The following is a 15,792-nucleotide window of genomic DNA, read 5'->3' as shown; positions in this document are numbered from 1 at the left end:
GTGTGCGGTGGTGCAGGGCGGGGCATGGGGTGTGGGGGCAGGGCTGGGGGCCCTACCTTGAGGATCTTGGGGTCGGCGCAGCGACTGCTGCCGTGACGCGCGTGCATCCACGATGCAGGTGTGTCGGCAGCGCAGTGGTGTCGCAGGGAGCAGCGGCGCTCGGCCACGCACCATCCGCACTCGAAGCGCGGGTCGGCCTTGAGGCAGAGGCCGCAGCTCTCGCGCAGGGCCGGGCACTTGTAGAGGTGCGCTGTGGGGAGGGGTGCGGTCAGCTCGGGCCGGCCCACTGCCCACCCCGCCGGGGCGCCCACTCACCCTGGATGTTCTGTGGGTTGTCAATGACAAAGTTGCCGTTCCACACGACTGACAGGTTCACTGGCAGGTCGCTGACATCGTTCCCCTCGTAGGAGTACTGTTGGGTGATGGCACCGTCAGGCTTCCCAGCTAAGCGGCCTCCAGGCCTCCCGAGCCTCACGCCCACAAAGCCACCAGGGCGCCAGCTTAGGGGGAAGTTTCTGCAGCCACAACCGCTCCCTCTCCACCCTCATCCTACACAGGACTTCCTTCCTGGCTCCAGAGCCCCCTCTCTCCAGGCTAGCAACCATATAAGGTGCCCTTCCAAGGGAACCTCTGTGCTTCCCACAGTCACCTCTGTGGCACCCCCTTGGAGACCACCTCCAACCACAGGCAGCCTCTGACCACTCCCTACAGTCAGCCAGGCTGGGAAACCAAGACTGCCAGCTGGCCCTAGAATACGCATCAGCATGCTCTGTGAACCTCAGCATCTTTGCTGAATGGGCCAGGACTGCCCTGCCTTGAGGTGGGAGATCTGTGTCCCCGGACTGGGGCAGAGACAGGCAAAATCACTGTCAGGTGCAGCTCTGCTCCCCGTCCCCTCCTCAACAAGGCTGGGCCGGGCCCAGGGGAACTGCCCCTCCCCGGGAGCCTGGCTAGGACTCCAGCTGTGCCCCACTTTCTGCCACAGATGACCTCAACTCTGTTCCCGTGCTGGGACGGTGCAGGGAGCCCAGCATCTCCAAGGGGCGGCCCGGCAATTCATCATTATTTTATCTGCAGGAATTTAATTGGATCCTATCAAATTCCCCGATACTCCCTCTTCCCTTTAAACACAGCTGAAGGGAAGATTAATGTGGGCCTGGTGAGAAGGGAGGGTGGGGAGGGAGACGCAGGTGGAAAGTGCAGGGCAGGCGAAGAGTTGGTGATAGAGCAGAAATGTCTGGAAAGACTGGACGGCAGAGAGAACTCCAGATAGCTGTGGTGGCCAGGAGTGATCCTCATGGCTGACCTGCAACCCAACCTGCCCCAGGAAGCCTGTTGTGACCCTCCAGACCCTACCCCACACTGCTGGGACAGACCAGGGGTCAGCCAAGGGGCTCCAGACCTCTGACCCCATCAAGGCCCTCCCCAGGGCTTCCAGGGGATGGGGTCCAGCCAAGGCCTTGTCGACAGCCCAGTGCCCCACACAACAGCCCAGCCACCTGCCCCTGCAGTGAGTTCCAGGAAGCCCACTGCTCCCTGGATCACACCCGTCCTGAGCAGAAGGGGAGACAGAGGCCTACTGGGAGTGCAGGACTTCAGCCCAGGCCTCCAACTGCTGGGCAACTGGGCCCCACTCCCCCACCACTCAGGAAATGGCTGGTTCTATAGAGATCCCGTCACTGAACGCACTGCACCTGACAGTAGAGCTTTTCAAACACTATTGTGTCAGATCTGAAGGTCTACGCATGCTCGGACCACAGGCAACAACCATCTGCTAGTGTGCAAGTGCGGGCCAATGGGAGTGTTTTCTGCATTTGGCCAGGGATGGACGGAGCCATGCGCTCTGGCACCCAGACCTCTGCCCTCCGGGAGCCACAGTGATGAAGGCTGGCAGCCACCTGGCTATTCCTGCACACACTCAGACCTGATGATCAGCCCATGCCTGGGACCCACGGATGCTGCAATGTGCGAGTTCCATGAGACTGGCTGCTGTCCACTCCCACATTCAGGCTGCTCCCACCACACATCTGGGTGCTCTCAGCAGCTACCAGGACAGCATGGGCCCCCTGCAGCCCACTTGCCCACATGACCCAGGCACATCTGAAGGGCCTGGCAATGGCCTGGGGAAGCCAGGAGTGGCTTCTGACTCATCAGAGATACACGTGAGCACGTGCACTGCCCTTTATGAACAAGCACACGCCAGCACCCAGGGCCGTGAGGATAACCGGCCCATTCCAGCTCATGGCCCCCAGCCCCTGCCCTGGCCACCTCACCGAGGAATTCTGGCACTGCAGGCTGGAGCTGTTGAAGCGCAGGGCGGTGACACGGGCCGGGCTGCCCGGGATGTGGAAGAGGCACTCATATCCACGCTGGCCTGACTGTGGCTGTGGCAGGTTCCGTGCGGCCAGGGTGATGGGTTTTACCACTCCTACTGGCACGTAGATCTGCGTGGAGGGCAGGATCTGTGGGCAGTCCTGGGGATAAGAAGAGTTTGGCTGAGCCCGGGGGCGGAGACCAGTGAGCAAGGTGCACCCCACTACGCTCCAGATGTGCACTGGGCCTGTGGTGCTCCCAGCCAAGCACCAATGTGCCCATTTTATGCACTGGCAAACTGAGGACCGCTGGCTGGGACAGTGACTGCATACTGTGACCCAGACAGGCTCTATTACCTCTGGCCCCTGAATGCCCTGCCCCATGTTCTAGGACCCCCACCATTCCAGAGACCAAAGGAGCCCCATCTGGCCAGCAGCTGAAAAGGCCCCAGAGGCAGAAGAGATTGGGGCTCTAGGGCTGCAGGCTCTGTGCTGGGGGCCCAGGGAGTGTATAAAAATAGCCAGAGCCCAGCAGAAAAACAGGCCTGGCCTCTGGGGCCAGCATTTCGGCAACAATAACTGATGCAATGGCCTGGCTTCCTTGCAGCATGGCTGCTGCTGGCCTCAGGAGATGGCCCCTCGGGAACACTGAGAAGCTGGGCTTTAAATAGGGATGCTGAAAACAGGCTGTAATCCCCAAGCCCTGCAACAGCCCCCAAGGCAGGCAGGAAGGCCCAGGCCCAGCTCTGCAGAGATTTTCCAGGACCCAAGAGGGGGCCTGGACTCTGGCCTGGCCCCTCAGGAGCTCCAGGGAAGCAGAGTTAACAAGGCCCAGCTGGGCAAGATGACCACTAATCTCTGGGTCTGCAGGGATGCTCCTGTGTCCACTGGGGAGAGGCAGGTGGTGGCACCTTGCAGCTAGGGCCACTGGCCCCAATTTAGGGGCTGCACTTGCAACTCTGTGTTCCCAGAACAGCTGCAGCCGGAAGGCACAGGCACGCACAGTGGCCATACCTATGCTGTACCTCCCTGGCAGTCTGAGGCGCGCCCAGTGACTCTGCATGCTGAGGCTCAGGCTGGAGTCTCATCGTGACACGGGCCACCGTGGGCCTTGTCACCTTAGGGCCCCAGCCATGAAAACGGGTGGCTCAGGGCACTGAGACTCCTTTCAGTCCAAGCTAGGCTGCCCGTGAGCGCCCGAGAATGGTCAGTCTGAGACCAGCTGAGCTGCCCCCACCATCCAACCAACTGAAAAATGCCCAGAGGAGCCCAGGCAGCTCAGCCTGCAGCAAGCCAGAAGGTGACTATGGTGAGGGACGGGCTTTGTTGGTGCCTGTAAGTTCAGGAAACCTCTTGGCCGGTAGCACGAGACATGAAGCTGGCTCACCTAGCGTGAGGTCTCAGTCATGGCCCACCCCCAGAACCCAGGTCCCAGCCAGGAAAAAGCACCACCCACCCCAACACCAGTGTGAGCGTGTGGGCCCAGCACGCATCAAGGCCAATGTGGCTGGCCCCTACCTGCCTGCCCCATCACCCTGAAGCTGGCCTGTCCCCTCGCCACCCCTGCCCTCTGCCAGGGGCAGGAAGCTGACTGGCTGCCTGGGCCACACCCGGTCCTCTCAGGTGCTCCCCATACCCCCACCCCATCTCCTCCCCAACACCCAGCTGAGTGAGAACCCAGGAAGCTCGGCACCCATGCGGCCCACTGAGTCAGGCCTAGGCTGAAACTCCAGGGATCACCTGACTCGACCTGGCCTGACTCTGACTCTGACAGGAGGCCTGCAGTGGCGTGGGTCTCCTGGGATCAATGACGGCTCAGAGCCAGGTCCAGTTGTCCCCAAAGGCTCTGATTACAGCCTCTTCCCCAGTGCATAGTCTCCCCGGTAAAAGGCTGGAGGTCCTTCTTCAGAGCCAGGTCCGGTTGTCCCCAAAGGCTCCGATTACAACCTTCTCCCCAGTGCATAGTCTCCCTGGTAAAAGGCTGGAGGTCCCTCTGGGAAACGCTGGGGTAAGATTAACAGGGTGCATTTTGCCAGCGCACAAGGCTCCTTCCTCAAGGGACCCCAGCCTCTCCTTCAAGCAAGGAGTCTATAGACTTGCTCAGATCTGGGAGCTGACTGGCGGGGCATGCAACTGTTATGCGAAGACACGAACCACACCCCTCCCTTTCTGCAGAGTCCAGAAACAGGCATTTCTAAGAGAAAGTCCCGACTTCTCAGCGTGTCTCATGAGCTCAGCTTCGGTGGGGGCTCCACGTGGGAGCCCTTAGGCCCTGGCACACAGCACCAGCTGCCTCCATGGCCCCAGTCTGGCGGCCCTTCCCATCAACATGCACAGGCCACTCCGCCTTCAGACAAAACACACAGACCCCAGCATGCAGGCAGGCACAAGAAGAGGCCACAGAGACCCCCTCCCAGCATGGGGGCAGGGGGCGGGTGGTGGCCTTGGGGGTTAGGCCCGGCTGTCTCAGCAGGAAGCTGAATGTAGTACACTCCTGTCTCAGGGGGTGGCCCGAGGAACCCACCAGAAACAGAGACGGAAAGAGGGCTTGTGGGGGGGTTGGGGGGGACTGCCACTGGCCATTGTTCCCTGAGTCCGGGAGGACTCACGTCACACCCCTTAGGAACGGCTCCATAAAAATCTGGGACTCAAGCTAAAAAAAAGAGTAAGTATTTGTGGAGAGAATCCACTCCCCACATAGTCCTGCGACCCCACACGTGCCCCCAGCCCAGCCCTGCCTGCTCTGCCTCCCCAACCCTGAGGCCCAGGGCCACTACTCCAGGGGCCACTTCCTCCACTCCCCAAGGGTGCCTCGAAGTTCATGGCATGGATGGGGAGGGCTCAGGGAAGGCTGCCACTGAGGAATTGGGCTATCTCAGCCCCAAAACCATCCCAAGCTGCCCAGGGCCCTGCTACCACCCCTGACGACCACTGTGCTGCCCCCCACTGCTCGAACCCTGGGCTGCGCACAGTGCCAGAGCCACTGCATCTGCACATCATCCCCACAGTGACTTCATGCCCAGCTCTCCCTGGCCCGAGAGGCCCCCAGGACCAGCTCTCGCCTCAGATTCCACCGTGGGCTCTGCCCACACCCCAGGACACCTTGGCCTGGCTCTTCAGGCAGGCCGCACCCCCAGAGAAGCGCCCCACTGTGTCCCTGGCTCCTGCACACCCACTGTTATAGGCAGTCACCCTGACACAGGCACTGTGGTCCCTGCTGCCCCGGGCTACCCTCCACCGCTGTCCTGTGCCCTGATGTCATGCCAGGGAGCAGAAAAGTCCAGTCCAGAGGGTGACGCTGGGGGCCAGGGGACCTCTGTGAGAAGGGACCCAGAGGAGAGAGGGCCACCATGCAACTTCCTCAGCCCCCAGCCCCCAGCCTGGCAGGGAAGTGCAGCCCGCTGCAGCCTCCAAGGTCTCCCTGGCAAGCAGAACCTGCCCCCTCCAGCCAACAGGCAGAGTGTCCACAGCAAAGGAAAGGGACCTGGCTGCAAGTCCCGGCTCCACACCCACAGCCGGACCCGGTGGGGATGGGGGTGGGGGCTGCCACAGCTCCGGCCTCAGCTTTGCCACTCAGCACCTGTGGGCCCTGGGTCCTGCCCTGTCCTGCTACTAAGCGCCTCAGGTTCCAGAAGGAACAGCCCGCTGTTCATAAAGCTAGTGCCTTGCCCAGCCCGGAATAATTACTACCTAATTACTAGCAATTACCACTCAGCGCCTGGCGACTCCAGAACCCACCAGCCTTCAGGCACGCTAGGCCGGCAAGCTCCCCTGCCCAACATAGAGGCCTCTGTGCCTGCCCAGCCAGGCACCCGCACTCCAGGCTCTGCCCGCACCTGCTTTGCAGCCTGACAGTGCCCCCAATTGCACCCAGTAGCCCGTGTCTGCAGCCCCCACACAGAGGCCCAGGGACAGAACTCATCTGAGGCTTTTCCCCCTCCCTGAGTGTCACGAAGGACACCCAGGGGTCACCAACAAATACCACAGGCCTGACTTCAGGCCAAGACAGTGACCCCACAGGCCTCCCAGCTGGCATCCAGGGTCACCTCGCTGACCCAGCCTGGTGGTGCGTGCACCACACGGTGACATCCCAGACATCCACAGGTGCTCCCTGGGCCAGGCCTCAGGCGACACCCAGATGGGATGTCTCAACCCAGTTCTGCTCCACCTCTGAAAACCTGACCCTCACCCTTGCCCGGCCTTACCTCAGACACGTTGACACGGCCCTCCAGGAAGGCGCAGTCAGCCACGTTGTGTGTGCACACGTGGCGGTATTTGCACCAGTGGCAGGGAAAGGAGCCGTTGACACAGGACAGGCAGCTGCAGGGAGAGGGTGGGTGCTGAAGCCTGGGGACCCGCAACCACGTGGAGTCACCCATGATCAGAAGGACACTGTGCCGCCCCTGCTGGTATTCATAGTGCCACCTCAGGGTCTTGGCACTGACTGCTCCTGGCCTGGAAAGTTCTTCCCCCAAACCTGAATGTGGCTGCCTCTCTGCCTCCTCACACCTCCCCGACAGCTGGAGGTGTCTTGCCTCCCCACCTTCTTGCCTGCCCACCCTCCTGACCCCAGGCTCCCTATCCTCTTTGCCGCTTTTTCCTCCAGAGCCTTGATCACCACCTGACTGCCAGCCAGGCATGGATACTCGCATCAGAAATGTGTTAGTGCAACTAAGGAACTTCATTTTAAGTCTTGACTCCTTTTGGCAAACTTAGATTTAAACTGAAGCAGCACGTGCTGCCACAGAACTGGACAGGGCCATGCACATCACCTCCCTGCAGAAAGCAGGATCGCTGGGGCAGGAGCTTGTCTGTTTCCCTGTGACGCACCCCAGGGTCTGCCAGGCTGGCCACTGTAGGCGCTCTGCCCACAACTCAGCCTTGCACAGGGCTGGCACCTTGCCATCTCAACAGCCTCCAGGAAGACACCACCTCCATCTCCTCTCCAGGATCTCCTGACCCGCCAGCTCCACCGCCCTGCTTCTCCTGTAGCCCTCGGCCCCCTCCAGGCCTCTGCCCCAGAGATCCCCCACCCCACCTGGGACGGGAGATGCTGCATCCTGGAAATAAAAAGCCTGCTTGGCTCACGGCAGTTGCTCCACAAAGAGCTGTGACAGAGTCCATCTGTGAGTCAGTCAACAAACAAAAGCATACCTGAAAAGCCACGCACCTCCTGTCTCTGAGGCCAAACCCTACTGCCTCAGCCTGGGTCCTCTGGTTCAGGGAAGGAGTGAGGGCTCTCCTCTGGGCTCACAGTGGGACTCACAGGAGGCCCCCAGATCCTCCCATCCTTCCTCTGAGGCTGGGGGTGCTCACAGCCAAAATGGGCAGCAGGCATAGCAGCTGCCTCCTAGACACACTCCCTGCCCAAGCAGGGGGCCTGCACAGGGGCCAGCACCAACCAGAGGGGACCTGGACGCTGCATCGTCCAACAGTAGCCTGCCACAACCAGAAGCAGCAGGTACCCAGGGGCCGTGTCTGGGCCCCTGCTCAGGCCCCCAAACCAGCCCGCAGCTCCTCCCTGAGCGCCTCCCCTCCACGCCAGTGCCCATGGGCCACTGTCCATATCACGGTGGCAACATTGCACAATGTGCCCTTGCAGCCATACACAGCCACCTGGGGCCCTACAAGATCCCTGTGGGGCAGGCACTGCCGCCCACTCTGACTGCTGCTTCCTGGTACGCCTGCCCCAGCCTCAGGCACCCTCTGCACTCATGGCCTTGCCCTGGCTGGCTCCTCTACCTGCAAGCTGCTCTCACAGTGGCCTCTCCTCCCTCCCTGACCGCCCAGCCTCAGGAGCCCTAATCATGGAATCACCATCTGCTGCCTGGCCACATGAGGACAGGTCTGCAGACAGCGAGCACAGTGGGACCACAGGGACGGGAGTGGGGCAAGTAGCCCAGGCCCAGGCGGGCGGAGGGGCCTAGAGACACTCACGACTGGTGGACGCTGCAGTTGTAGAAGACGAAGTCCACAGACGCAAACTTCTTCCCTGTCTCCTTGGACTTTAGGTAGAGTTTCACCACCCGCTGGTCTCCTGCACGAGCAGCATGGCTGAGTCACCAGGACTGCTTGCCCAGGACTCCCGCACAGGGCAAGTCCAGACAGGGGAACAACTTGCCCGGAGACCCTCCTAGCTGCCACCATCAGTCGCATCAAACACGCATCCAGCCCCCTCAGCCCCCAGGTGACCAGGGCCTGGGATCTGCCCTGCTTGCCTCCTGCTCAGTGTGAGGGGTTGAGAACCGCGAGACTCTCCCCAGGCCCCCAGGCTGCCTGCTCCTGTGGAAGGGCCTGCAGAGCGACTGTCCAACGGGCTGTGGCAGCCAGAGGGGTCCTGCACCCCAAGTCCCCATGAGACTGTCCCCCACCCAACCTGCGCCCCACATAGCCCACCCCTCACCCACTCCCACCTCCAGCCTGCAGCCCCCCACAAGACCCCAGGTCTCCGCCATGTGGTCCCTTCATCCCACCTACCCTGCCCTGCTCTTCCACCCTCTGGGTCACCATGGGACACCTAAAGACCTTAATGCCAGTAGGGATGGCAATAATTATGGTAGCGGAGGTGAAGTATGCTCATGTGTCTATGTCTATTCCTACTGTAAATGTATGGTGAGCCCATAAGATAAATCCTAAGAAGGATGTATCCGCTGTCCACCTCCCTGGCAGGAAGGCTCTCACTCTGGCTACATGCCTGGAGGGTTTTCTCCACTCCCAGACCAGCAGGTGGTGAGACCCCCACCCATATCAGCTGTCAGAGTGTCACCAACATGCCCTTGGAACTGAACAAGGGAGGCACTAAACAGGCGGCAACTGGATTGCAGCCCTGGACCTGGCCAGGCAGCGGGCACCATTGTGTTGGGGCCACTCACCCTGGCCCCGCGTGATGGGCGCCACCTCCCGGGCGGAGGGCGAGCGGCAGTGGATCCGGCCATCCTCCAGGACGCTCTCAGATTCCGTGAAGTCCTCGAAGGAGCAGTTGACGCCAGCTGAGAGGTCAGGCACGTTCCAGGCCTGCAGCACAAGCTGGGCAGGCAGCAGGAGGCATGGTGAGCAGGGTCCCCATGGCTGTCCCCCACCCCTTACCACCTGGGGTGCCACACTTACTGGGACCTGGGACATGGTGACAGACACATTGCGGGGCTGCACAGTCAGCTGCACACACTGCAGCAGGTCCGCAGCAAAGCGCTGGGGCTCATCTGCTCGCTCACAGGTGTCCCGACGCGAGCAGCTGCAGGCAGACGGGTTGAGGCTGGGTGGATGGGGAGACCTACGGGGCCCGCCTGCCAGGCGGGACCTGGGCAGAGAACTCGGGGTGGCTTGCCCTGCACCAGGCTCCCCCTCCCCCACTGTGAGACCACCATGGCCCTCCCCGCCTGCCCCTGCCCACCTGCCCAGACTCACATGCTGTGCAGGACACACCAGCCACAGTGGGGGTCCCGTGACCCCAGACACAGCTCACAGGACGTGTACTGCACACAGCTCTCCACAGGCACCCGCGTCACCTGGTGTGGGGGAGGTGTCAGGCCCCTCCAGTACCACCCCAGGGGTCCTTGACCATCCTCACCTCTGACTCCCTACTCTGCTCTCCTTAGGCCCGGGGAGGCCCTGCACTTGTTCTCAGTCTATTCAAAGGCAGATCTGGTGACCCTGCCCTGGCCAAGCCAGGTCGCACAGGTCAGGCCTCTGCCCTGGAAACCCAGGGGGCAGCAGCCAGAGAGAACAGTCCATATGGGGTGAGACAATCAAAGAAGCACCTGCAGCTTCAACCAGAGTTCCTCTCCATCTGTCTGGACTCCCTCCCAGCTCTGAGCTTCCCCAGCGATCAATGGGCGTGGCAGGTCCCAATCCTAAGCTCCAATGCAGGCCCAGACAATGCTCAGAGGGGCAGGCTGGGCCCCAGCTCACTCTGGCTCCTTGGCTCAGCCCAGCATCCCAGTGCCCACGGAGGCATGTCCCTGAGGTCCCCAGGAAGGCAGAACCCCACTGCGCCCAGGAGGGGCAGAGGAAAAACGAGCCAGCCAGAAGGGGAGGGAGGCTTGGCCTCAGCTGGTGTGCCCAACCTGGCCCCACCTGCCCCATCTGCCCACCCTCCAGCTGCCACGAGGTTACCAGGTTGGGCCATAGGGCAGGGGTGGACTCCAGGCAGGCCAGGCCAGGGACTCAACTCCATGGCCTTACAGAGCTGGGCCAGGCACCAGGTTGGGTAGACCAGGCCAGCCACAGGCCCCGTGGGCAGACCCACTGGACAGAGACCCAGCCCTAGGCCTGAGGACTCAGTGGCCCAGTACACAGCCCAAACCCTCCAGTGACACCTGCCTCTGAAATTGCTCTCCTTCATACATCTGTTTCTGTGGTCAGGAAGTCAACAGGGGAGGGGTGGGAATGCCAAACCCAGCCCAGGAGAACATGGAGGCAGCAATGAGGCTGTGGGGCCCCTGGTGACCAGACCGGTTCCCCTGCAGACCCAGCCGAGCCCACAAGTCTGCAGGAAGGCAGAGCACAGACCAGCTTGAAACTACTTTCACCAGGAGCCATGGACGCCCAACTTGTGATGTGGCCCCACCTCTACTGCTCTGTGACTGGGGTTCCTGGTAGGAGGGCCCCCACCTTCAGCCACACCGTCTGACTGGTGCAGCACCCACCTGCTTCTCGGTCATGGCGTAGAGGTACTGGTGGTTGGGGCTGAGGACGAGGTCTCGCAGGATGGGGCTGCCCTCCTGGGCCACGACGCTCTCGTAGGCCAGGGCAGGCCGGCCACCGGGGTTTGAGAGGTCCACCAGGATCTGCGGCAGCAAGGGGCCCTAACTGGAGCTGTGCTGATACCTCCCTGACCCAGCCCCACCCCCCACAGAAGGTCAGGGGTCTAAAGCCCCTCCCTGAGTTGCCCAGACAGGCATGAGCAGAGAGGACCAGCGCCAGCCATACTCACTCTCCACATCCCCAGCCCCAGCCCCAGCCCCAGCCCCAGCCCCAGCCCCAGTGCAGGGCAAACTCAGACCCCAACAGGCCAGTCTGTGATTCAGCCCCTTTAACAGTCAGCAGAGGCCAGAAGGTATTGGGGCCTGGAGACAACCACAGCCCAGCACCCACCACGGAGCAGCATGGCCACACCCAGGGTGAAGGCTACAGGAGTCCCACGGGTGCCTAGCCATCCCTGGGGCCAGGCTGGGCTTTTGAAGGAGGGATGTTGGTTGTGGGGGGCAGAGGCCAGGGCTCACAGGAAGTCTAGGGCAGTGGACCAGGAGATTCCAGAATGGGGTGTCCTAGGGGTGGGGGCATCCTGGCAAGGCAGTGGAGGAGGGTGGGCGTCTCATCGGCATGGAAATGTATTCCAGATCCCAAACAAACCAGGCGTTAATTAGCCAGCTCTTCTCCGCAGCTCGCGATGCTGCAAGTATTTTTAGTTGCTTTTACCAAACAAATGTATTTAATTAACAGAGAGACCCACGGGGCTTTCCAGAGATGGTACTCTTGGGGCGTGTCTGCCCAGCTCTGAGTCCAGGGTAGGCTCTCAGGCTGCGGGCTGTGGCCTGCTTCCCCCAGCCTGACCCACTCCTGCTCCCGCTCTACCTCTCCACTTCCACCTCAGGGCAGGGGCCTAGGCCCATACTCAGTACCCCTCTTCTGTGTCCTCACTCCTCACGGTTACAGAGCAGGGCAGGTCCAGGGCAGCAGGGCCCAGCGAAAGCCCTGGTTGGAGTCCGATCCATCAGGCCTGGGCTGAGGGCGGCCGGCCAGGGTGGGGCGCTGTGTTTCTGAGCCAAAGAGGCTGTCGGCTGGGAGAGGGGGAGGGCCGCATTCCTGAGCGCCGCCGGCCACCCCCCACATCCGCTCAGCTGCCTCGCCACCAAGCAGGCTTAAGTCAAACCAGACCCGGAAGAGTGGAGCCCAAAGCTGGGCAGGGGAAGAGGCGGCCAGGATGGGCCCAGCTGCACTGGCTGCAGGGCCATGGCCCACGGCCTCTGGGAGGAGAGATGCAGGGACAGTGGGAGGCCCAGGAGCAACCAGGCCACAGCCGCCCAGCACCCCTGCCGGTGGGGCCTGGACTGCACCCACACCCACACCAAGTGCACCCGTGCCTGCCTGCCCTGCAGCCACAGCAGGAGTGGGAGTCCTTGTTTAAGATGACCACTGGCCCAAGGCCTGCCCGACAGACGCTTAGGATGCCAGCACCACAAACCCCCTGCTTTGCTCTGGGTCAGTGGCCAGAGGCAGGTACTCAGACCCAGGCGGATGCCAGCCAGGACCAGCCTCTGGGCCACAGTGCCTGGGTCCAAACCTCTCTCTGCCTCCCTCAGACAGAGTTGTTCTGAGGATTATATGAGAACCAGGCCAGGTGTGCCAGGCGGGAGCAGGGAGGACCCAGGGTGGCCAGGCCCACAGCAATCACCGCACCTGAGCAGCCAACCACACATCCAAGCCAGCGGCTTAAGACAGCCACCAGGGAGTGGGGGAAGGAAGGCGAGGAGGGCAGGACACAGACTGGGTGGAGGCTGGGGCAGGTATGCCCAGTGCGCAGACCTGCGGCTCCAACCTGGAAGACCCCGGTTAGGGACCGCGATTCCTCTCATCTCCTCCATCCTCACAGCCCTGTGGATATCCCCAGCGGCTTCCCACTGTGAAGCCCAGCCCCAGCTCCCCCTCCCCTACCAGCACCAGGGGATATGGCCCCTGGCCCCTCTTGCCCCTGGTAGCAGAGCCCCTTCAGCCTGAGCTGATGGACCCTGGCCCGGCATGCAGGGAGCACTTGAGAGGTGTCTCAACAAGGACATGACCCACCTCCCCAACAGCCAGGGCCACATGATGCCGGAGCCTGACCCTGGCCCGGCCTGCAAGGCAACCACCCACTCAGGGTTGGGGGCACAAATGTCACACCAAGGGGTGAAGAAACGGGTCAGAGAAGGGCAGGTCCAGGGGGCACACCAGCTCCAAGAAAAGGAACGGTGGGTGAGGGGTGCAAGGAGGGGTCCCAGGAAGGGAAGAAGCCATAGGAGCTTCTTCTGGAGCTGGGCCCCAGGCTCCAGAACGCCCCGCTCCACCCAGCAGCATGCCGACTGGACAGTTGGCTCTGACAGCTGCAGCCGGGAGCACACGCGTCCAGCTGTCCATCCGCCATGTACCCATCTGTCCACCCACCTGCCACCCCCACCCCTTCACACACACAGGCTGGGCCCAGGGAGACAGAGCCCCAGGAGAGGCCATGGCATGGCCAGTGTGAGCGGGGCACTGGGGAGGCCACTACGGCACAGCACACCAGACCAGAGGATGGATGTGACGCAGGTGCAGGCCCCACACTGTTCACTGAGGCGCCACGGTCCAGACTCAGCAGGGCCCCTGTGCACCCACACATGTTCTACAGGGCATCCAGCTAGGACAATGGTCCCCAGGACATGTGTCTGTGTCCTAGCCAGAGTTCAGGGTGAAGGGCCTGTGCAGCCAAGCCAGCTTTATCAAACCACACAGACAGGAGGTAAGCTGAGACTCACACAGCACCTGCCAGAGGAACCTTGGGCCCTGGACCCGCAACTGCACCTGGGAGGAGTACAGAGGCTGCTCGTAAAGTGGGAAGGGGGAGCCAGTACCCAGCAGGAGGGTATTCCAGGAGAACCAGAGCACAGGGGCACAGACGGCAGGTGGACCTGGGGCCAGAGCGGGTGGCAGGACAGAAGGGCACATGCCGGCCGGGAGCCCACGTGCCGACGCCCACACCCTGGCCACAGCTGTCCACTTTCGGGCCACCCGCCTGGAGGCAGCCCACCCTCGAGGTGGCTGGGCCCAGAAGCCCCTCCCACAGCAGCTGCGCAGCTGGCAGAGCAAATGAGAGGCTTGACGTGTCCCGGGCATGGGAACGGGCCACAGGCATGCCCTGGAATCTTCCCCCAGCTGTCACCTCCTTGCTCTGCAAATCTTTCCCCAAAGACCACCAGAACCTTCCACGACTGGCCCCAACAGCCCACCCTCCCACCTCCCAGCACAAACCAGGAGCTGGCGCTGCCCATGCATGCCGCCCCCTGCTTGAGAGGACCCTCCCCTTGACCCAAGGGGCTTCAGCAGAGCCAGCAGCCTCCCTGGATATGCCCCTTGGCTGCACCAGGCCCCTACCCATCCCTGGCTGGCGGAACACGGGATGCCCCCACCTGCTTCTGCCTGGACCATCTAACCCTGGGGTACCTGTCCTACATGCACACGGGCAAGTCGACCCTGGGCTTGGAGCCGAGACCGAAGTGCAGTCCCGAGGCCTCTCAGTGCCCAGGCCACGCCAGGCATGGCCCTCACTCCTGGACTGAGCACCTCCCACCACCACAGGGCTCACCTGACCCTCCCCACAGATAGGCCAGGGAGCAGGTTCACCCCTTTGCCCCCAGGACACAGCAGGCAGGGCTCAATGCAGGCCCCAGGCTGGCCCTGCTGGCTGTACCCACTCCCATCACCGCCACAGCCCTGGCCAACTGCTGCCGGCGGGTAGCTGAGGGCCCGGCCAGGTCAGCTGTCCATCCCGCCCAGAGCCAACAAAGGGCCCATTCTCCGGGCTGAGGGCAGGCGGGGGTGCCGGGAGGATGTCTGGGCCACCCAGGCTATGTGCCAGGACCGGCACGCGCCCCAGCCGCCGGGAGGCAGGGGGCTGCCCGGCTTGGCCCTGACCTGGCAAGGGGAGTTGCCCAGCTCTGCCTACCCCATGATGGCAGCCAGGGGCCTGGCCCTCCCTCTTCCTGTGAGGCGGGGATGCACCTGTGGAGCTGCCTCCTGGCCCCAGGGCTGGGAGGACAGGACAAGGTGGGGACAGGCAAAGACCAGGGGCAGCAGCTAAGGAGGTGCCCACACGTGGAGGCCTCACACACTTCTCAGCCTTTCTGCAGAGGCAGCTGCCAAACCTGTCCCCAGCCTGAGGTGGCCCCAGGAAGGGCTGCCCGAGGGGCAGGAGCCTCTGCTGCCCTCTCTTCTCAGGACCCCCACAGGGTGCAGAGCCCACCTGCCCCTCCCCTTCCCAGCCAGAACTGCACAGCTGAGGTAGGCCCCAGCGGACCCACTCCCAGACCCTCCTCACCCCTCACAGGACTGCCCCCTCCTCCAGCTGTGGACAGGTTCTAGGCCTCCTTCCTGGGTCCCCACCATTCTCAGAAAGGCCAGGAGGAACTTGATACTGGAAAAGCAATTAGCAATTTCCTCTTGGCAGTAATTGGGTAATTAAAACAGGATTTGCAGGAAGCCCGAGGGCTGGAATCAGGCCAGACACACCTGTCGGGGGAGAGAGTGTCCTAGGAATCCCATCTCTTCCACCCCCAACCCCCAGCACACAGGGGAGAGCAGAGACTGAGGTCAGGGTCCTGGCAGGTGAAGGACAGCCAGGGCTGCCTTAGACAGGCTCCAGCCTGCCCCAGCAGCAACCCCTCAGCAAGGAGTGGACCTCCCCAACCCCTGGTCTCATCTGCCAACATCCACCTCATAGAGCTGTGTGAGAATTCAGGAGTTCATGGTT

The 15,792-nt window shown here is 62.4% G+C and overlaps 1 protein-coding gene across 2 annotated transcripts in view; it reads right to left on the bottom strand.

Annotated features, from left to right (window-relative positions):
- PLXNA1 (plexin A1) overlaps positions 1 to 15,792 on the bottom strand; it is a 54,275-nt gene that overhangs the window by 22,957 nt on the left and 15,526 nt on the right. For both annotated transcript variants that reach the window (XM_034957294.4, XM_055110387.2), the window contains exons 4-12: positions 10,958 to 11,098; positions 9,717 to 9,817; positions 9,420 to 9,543; positions 9,185 to 9,338; positions 8,250 to 8,349; positions 6,518 to 6,632; positions 2,274 to 2,474; positions 316 to 412; positions 57 to 250 (exon numbers count right to left, since the gene is read on the bottom strand). In XM_034957294.4, the coding sequence (XP_034813185.2) occupies positions 57 to 250; positions 316 to 412; positions 2,274 to 2,474; positions 6,518 to 6,632; positions 8,250 to 8,349; positions 9,185 to 9,338; positions 9,420 to 9,543; positions 9,717 to 9,817; positions 10,958 to 11,098 (1,227 nt within the window). The remainder of the gene's footprint in view (positions 1 to 56; positions 251 to 315; positions 413 to 2,273; positions 2,475 to 6,517; positions 6,633 to 8,249; positions 8,350 to 9,184; positions 9,339 to 9,419; positions 9,544 to 9,716; positions 9,818 to 10,957; positions 11,099 to 15,792) is intronic.

Source organism: Pan paniscus, chromosome 2 (assembly GCF_029289425.2).
Source record: "Pan paniscus chromosome 2, NHGRI_mPanPan1-v2.0_pri, whole genome shotgun sequence".
NCBI classification, from domain to species: Eukaryota; Metazoa; Chordata; class Mammalia; order Primates; family Hominidae; genus Pan; species Pan paniscus.
This window is presented reverse-complemented; position numbering and strand designations above follow the sequence as displayed.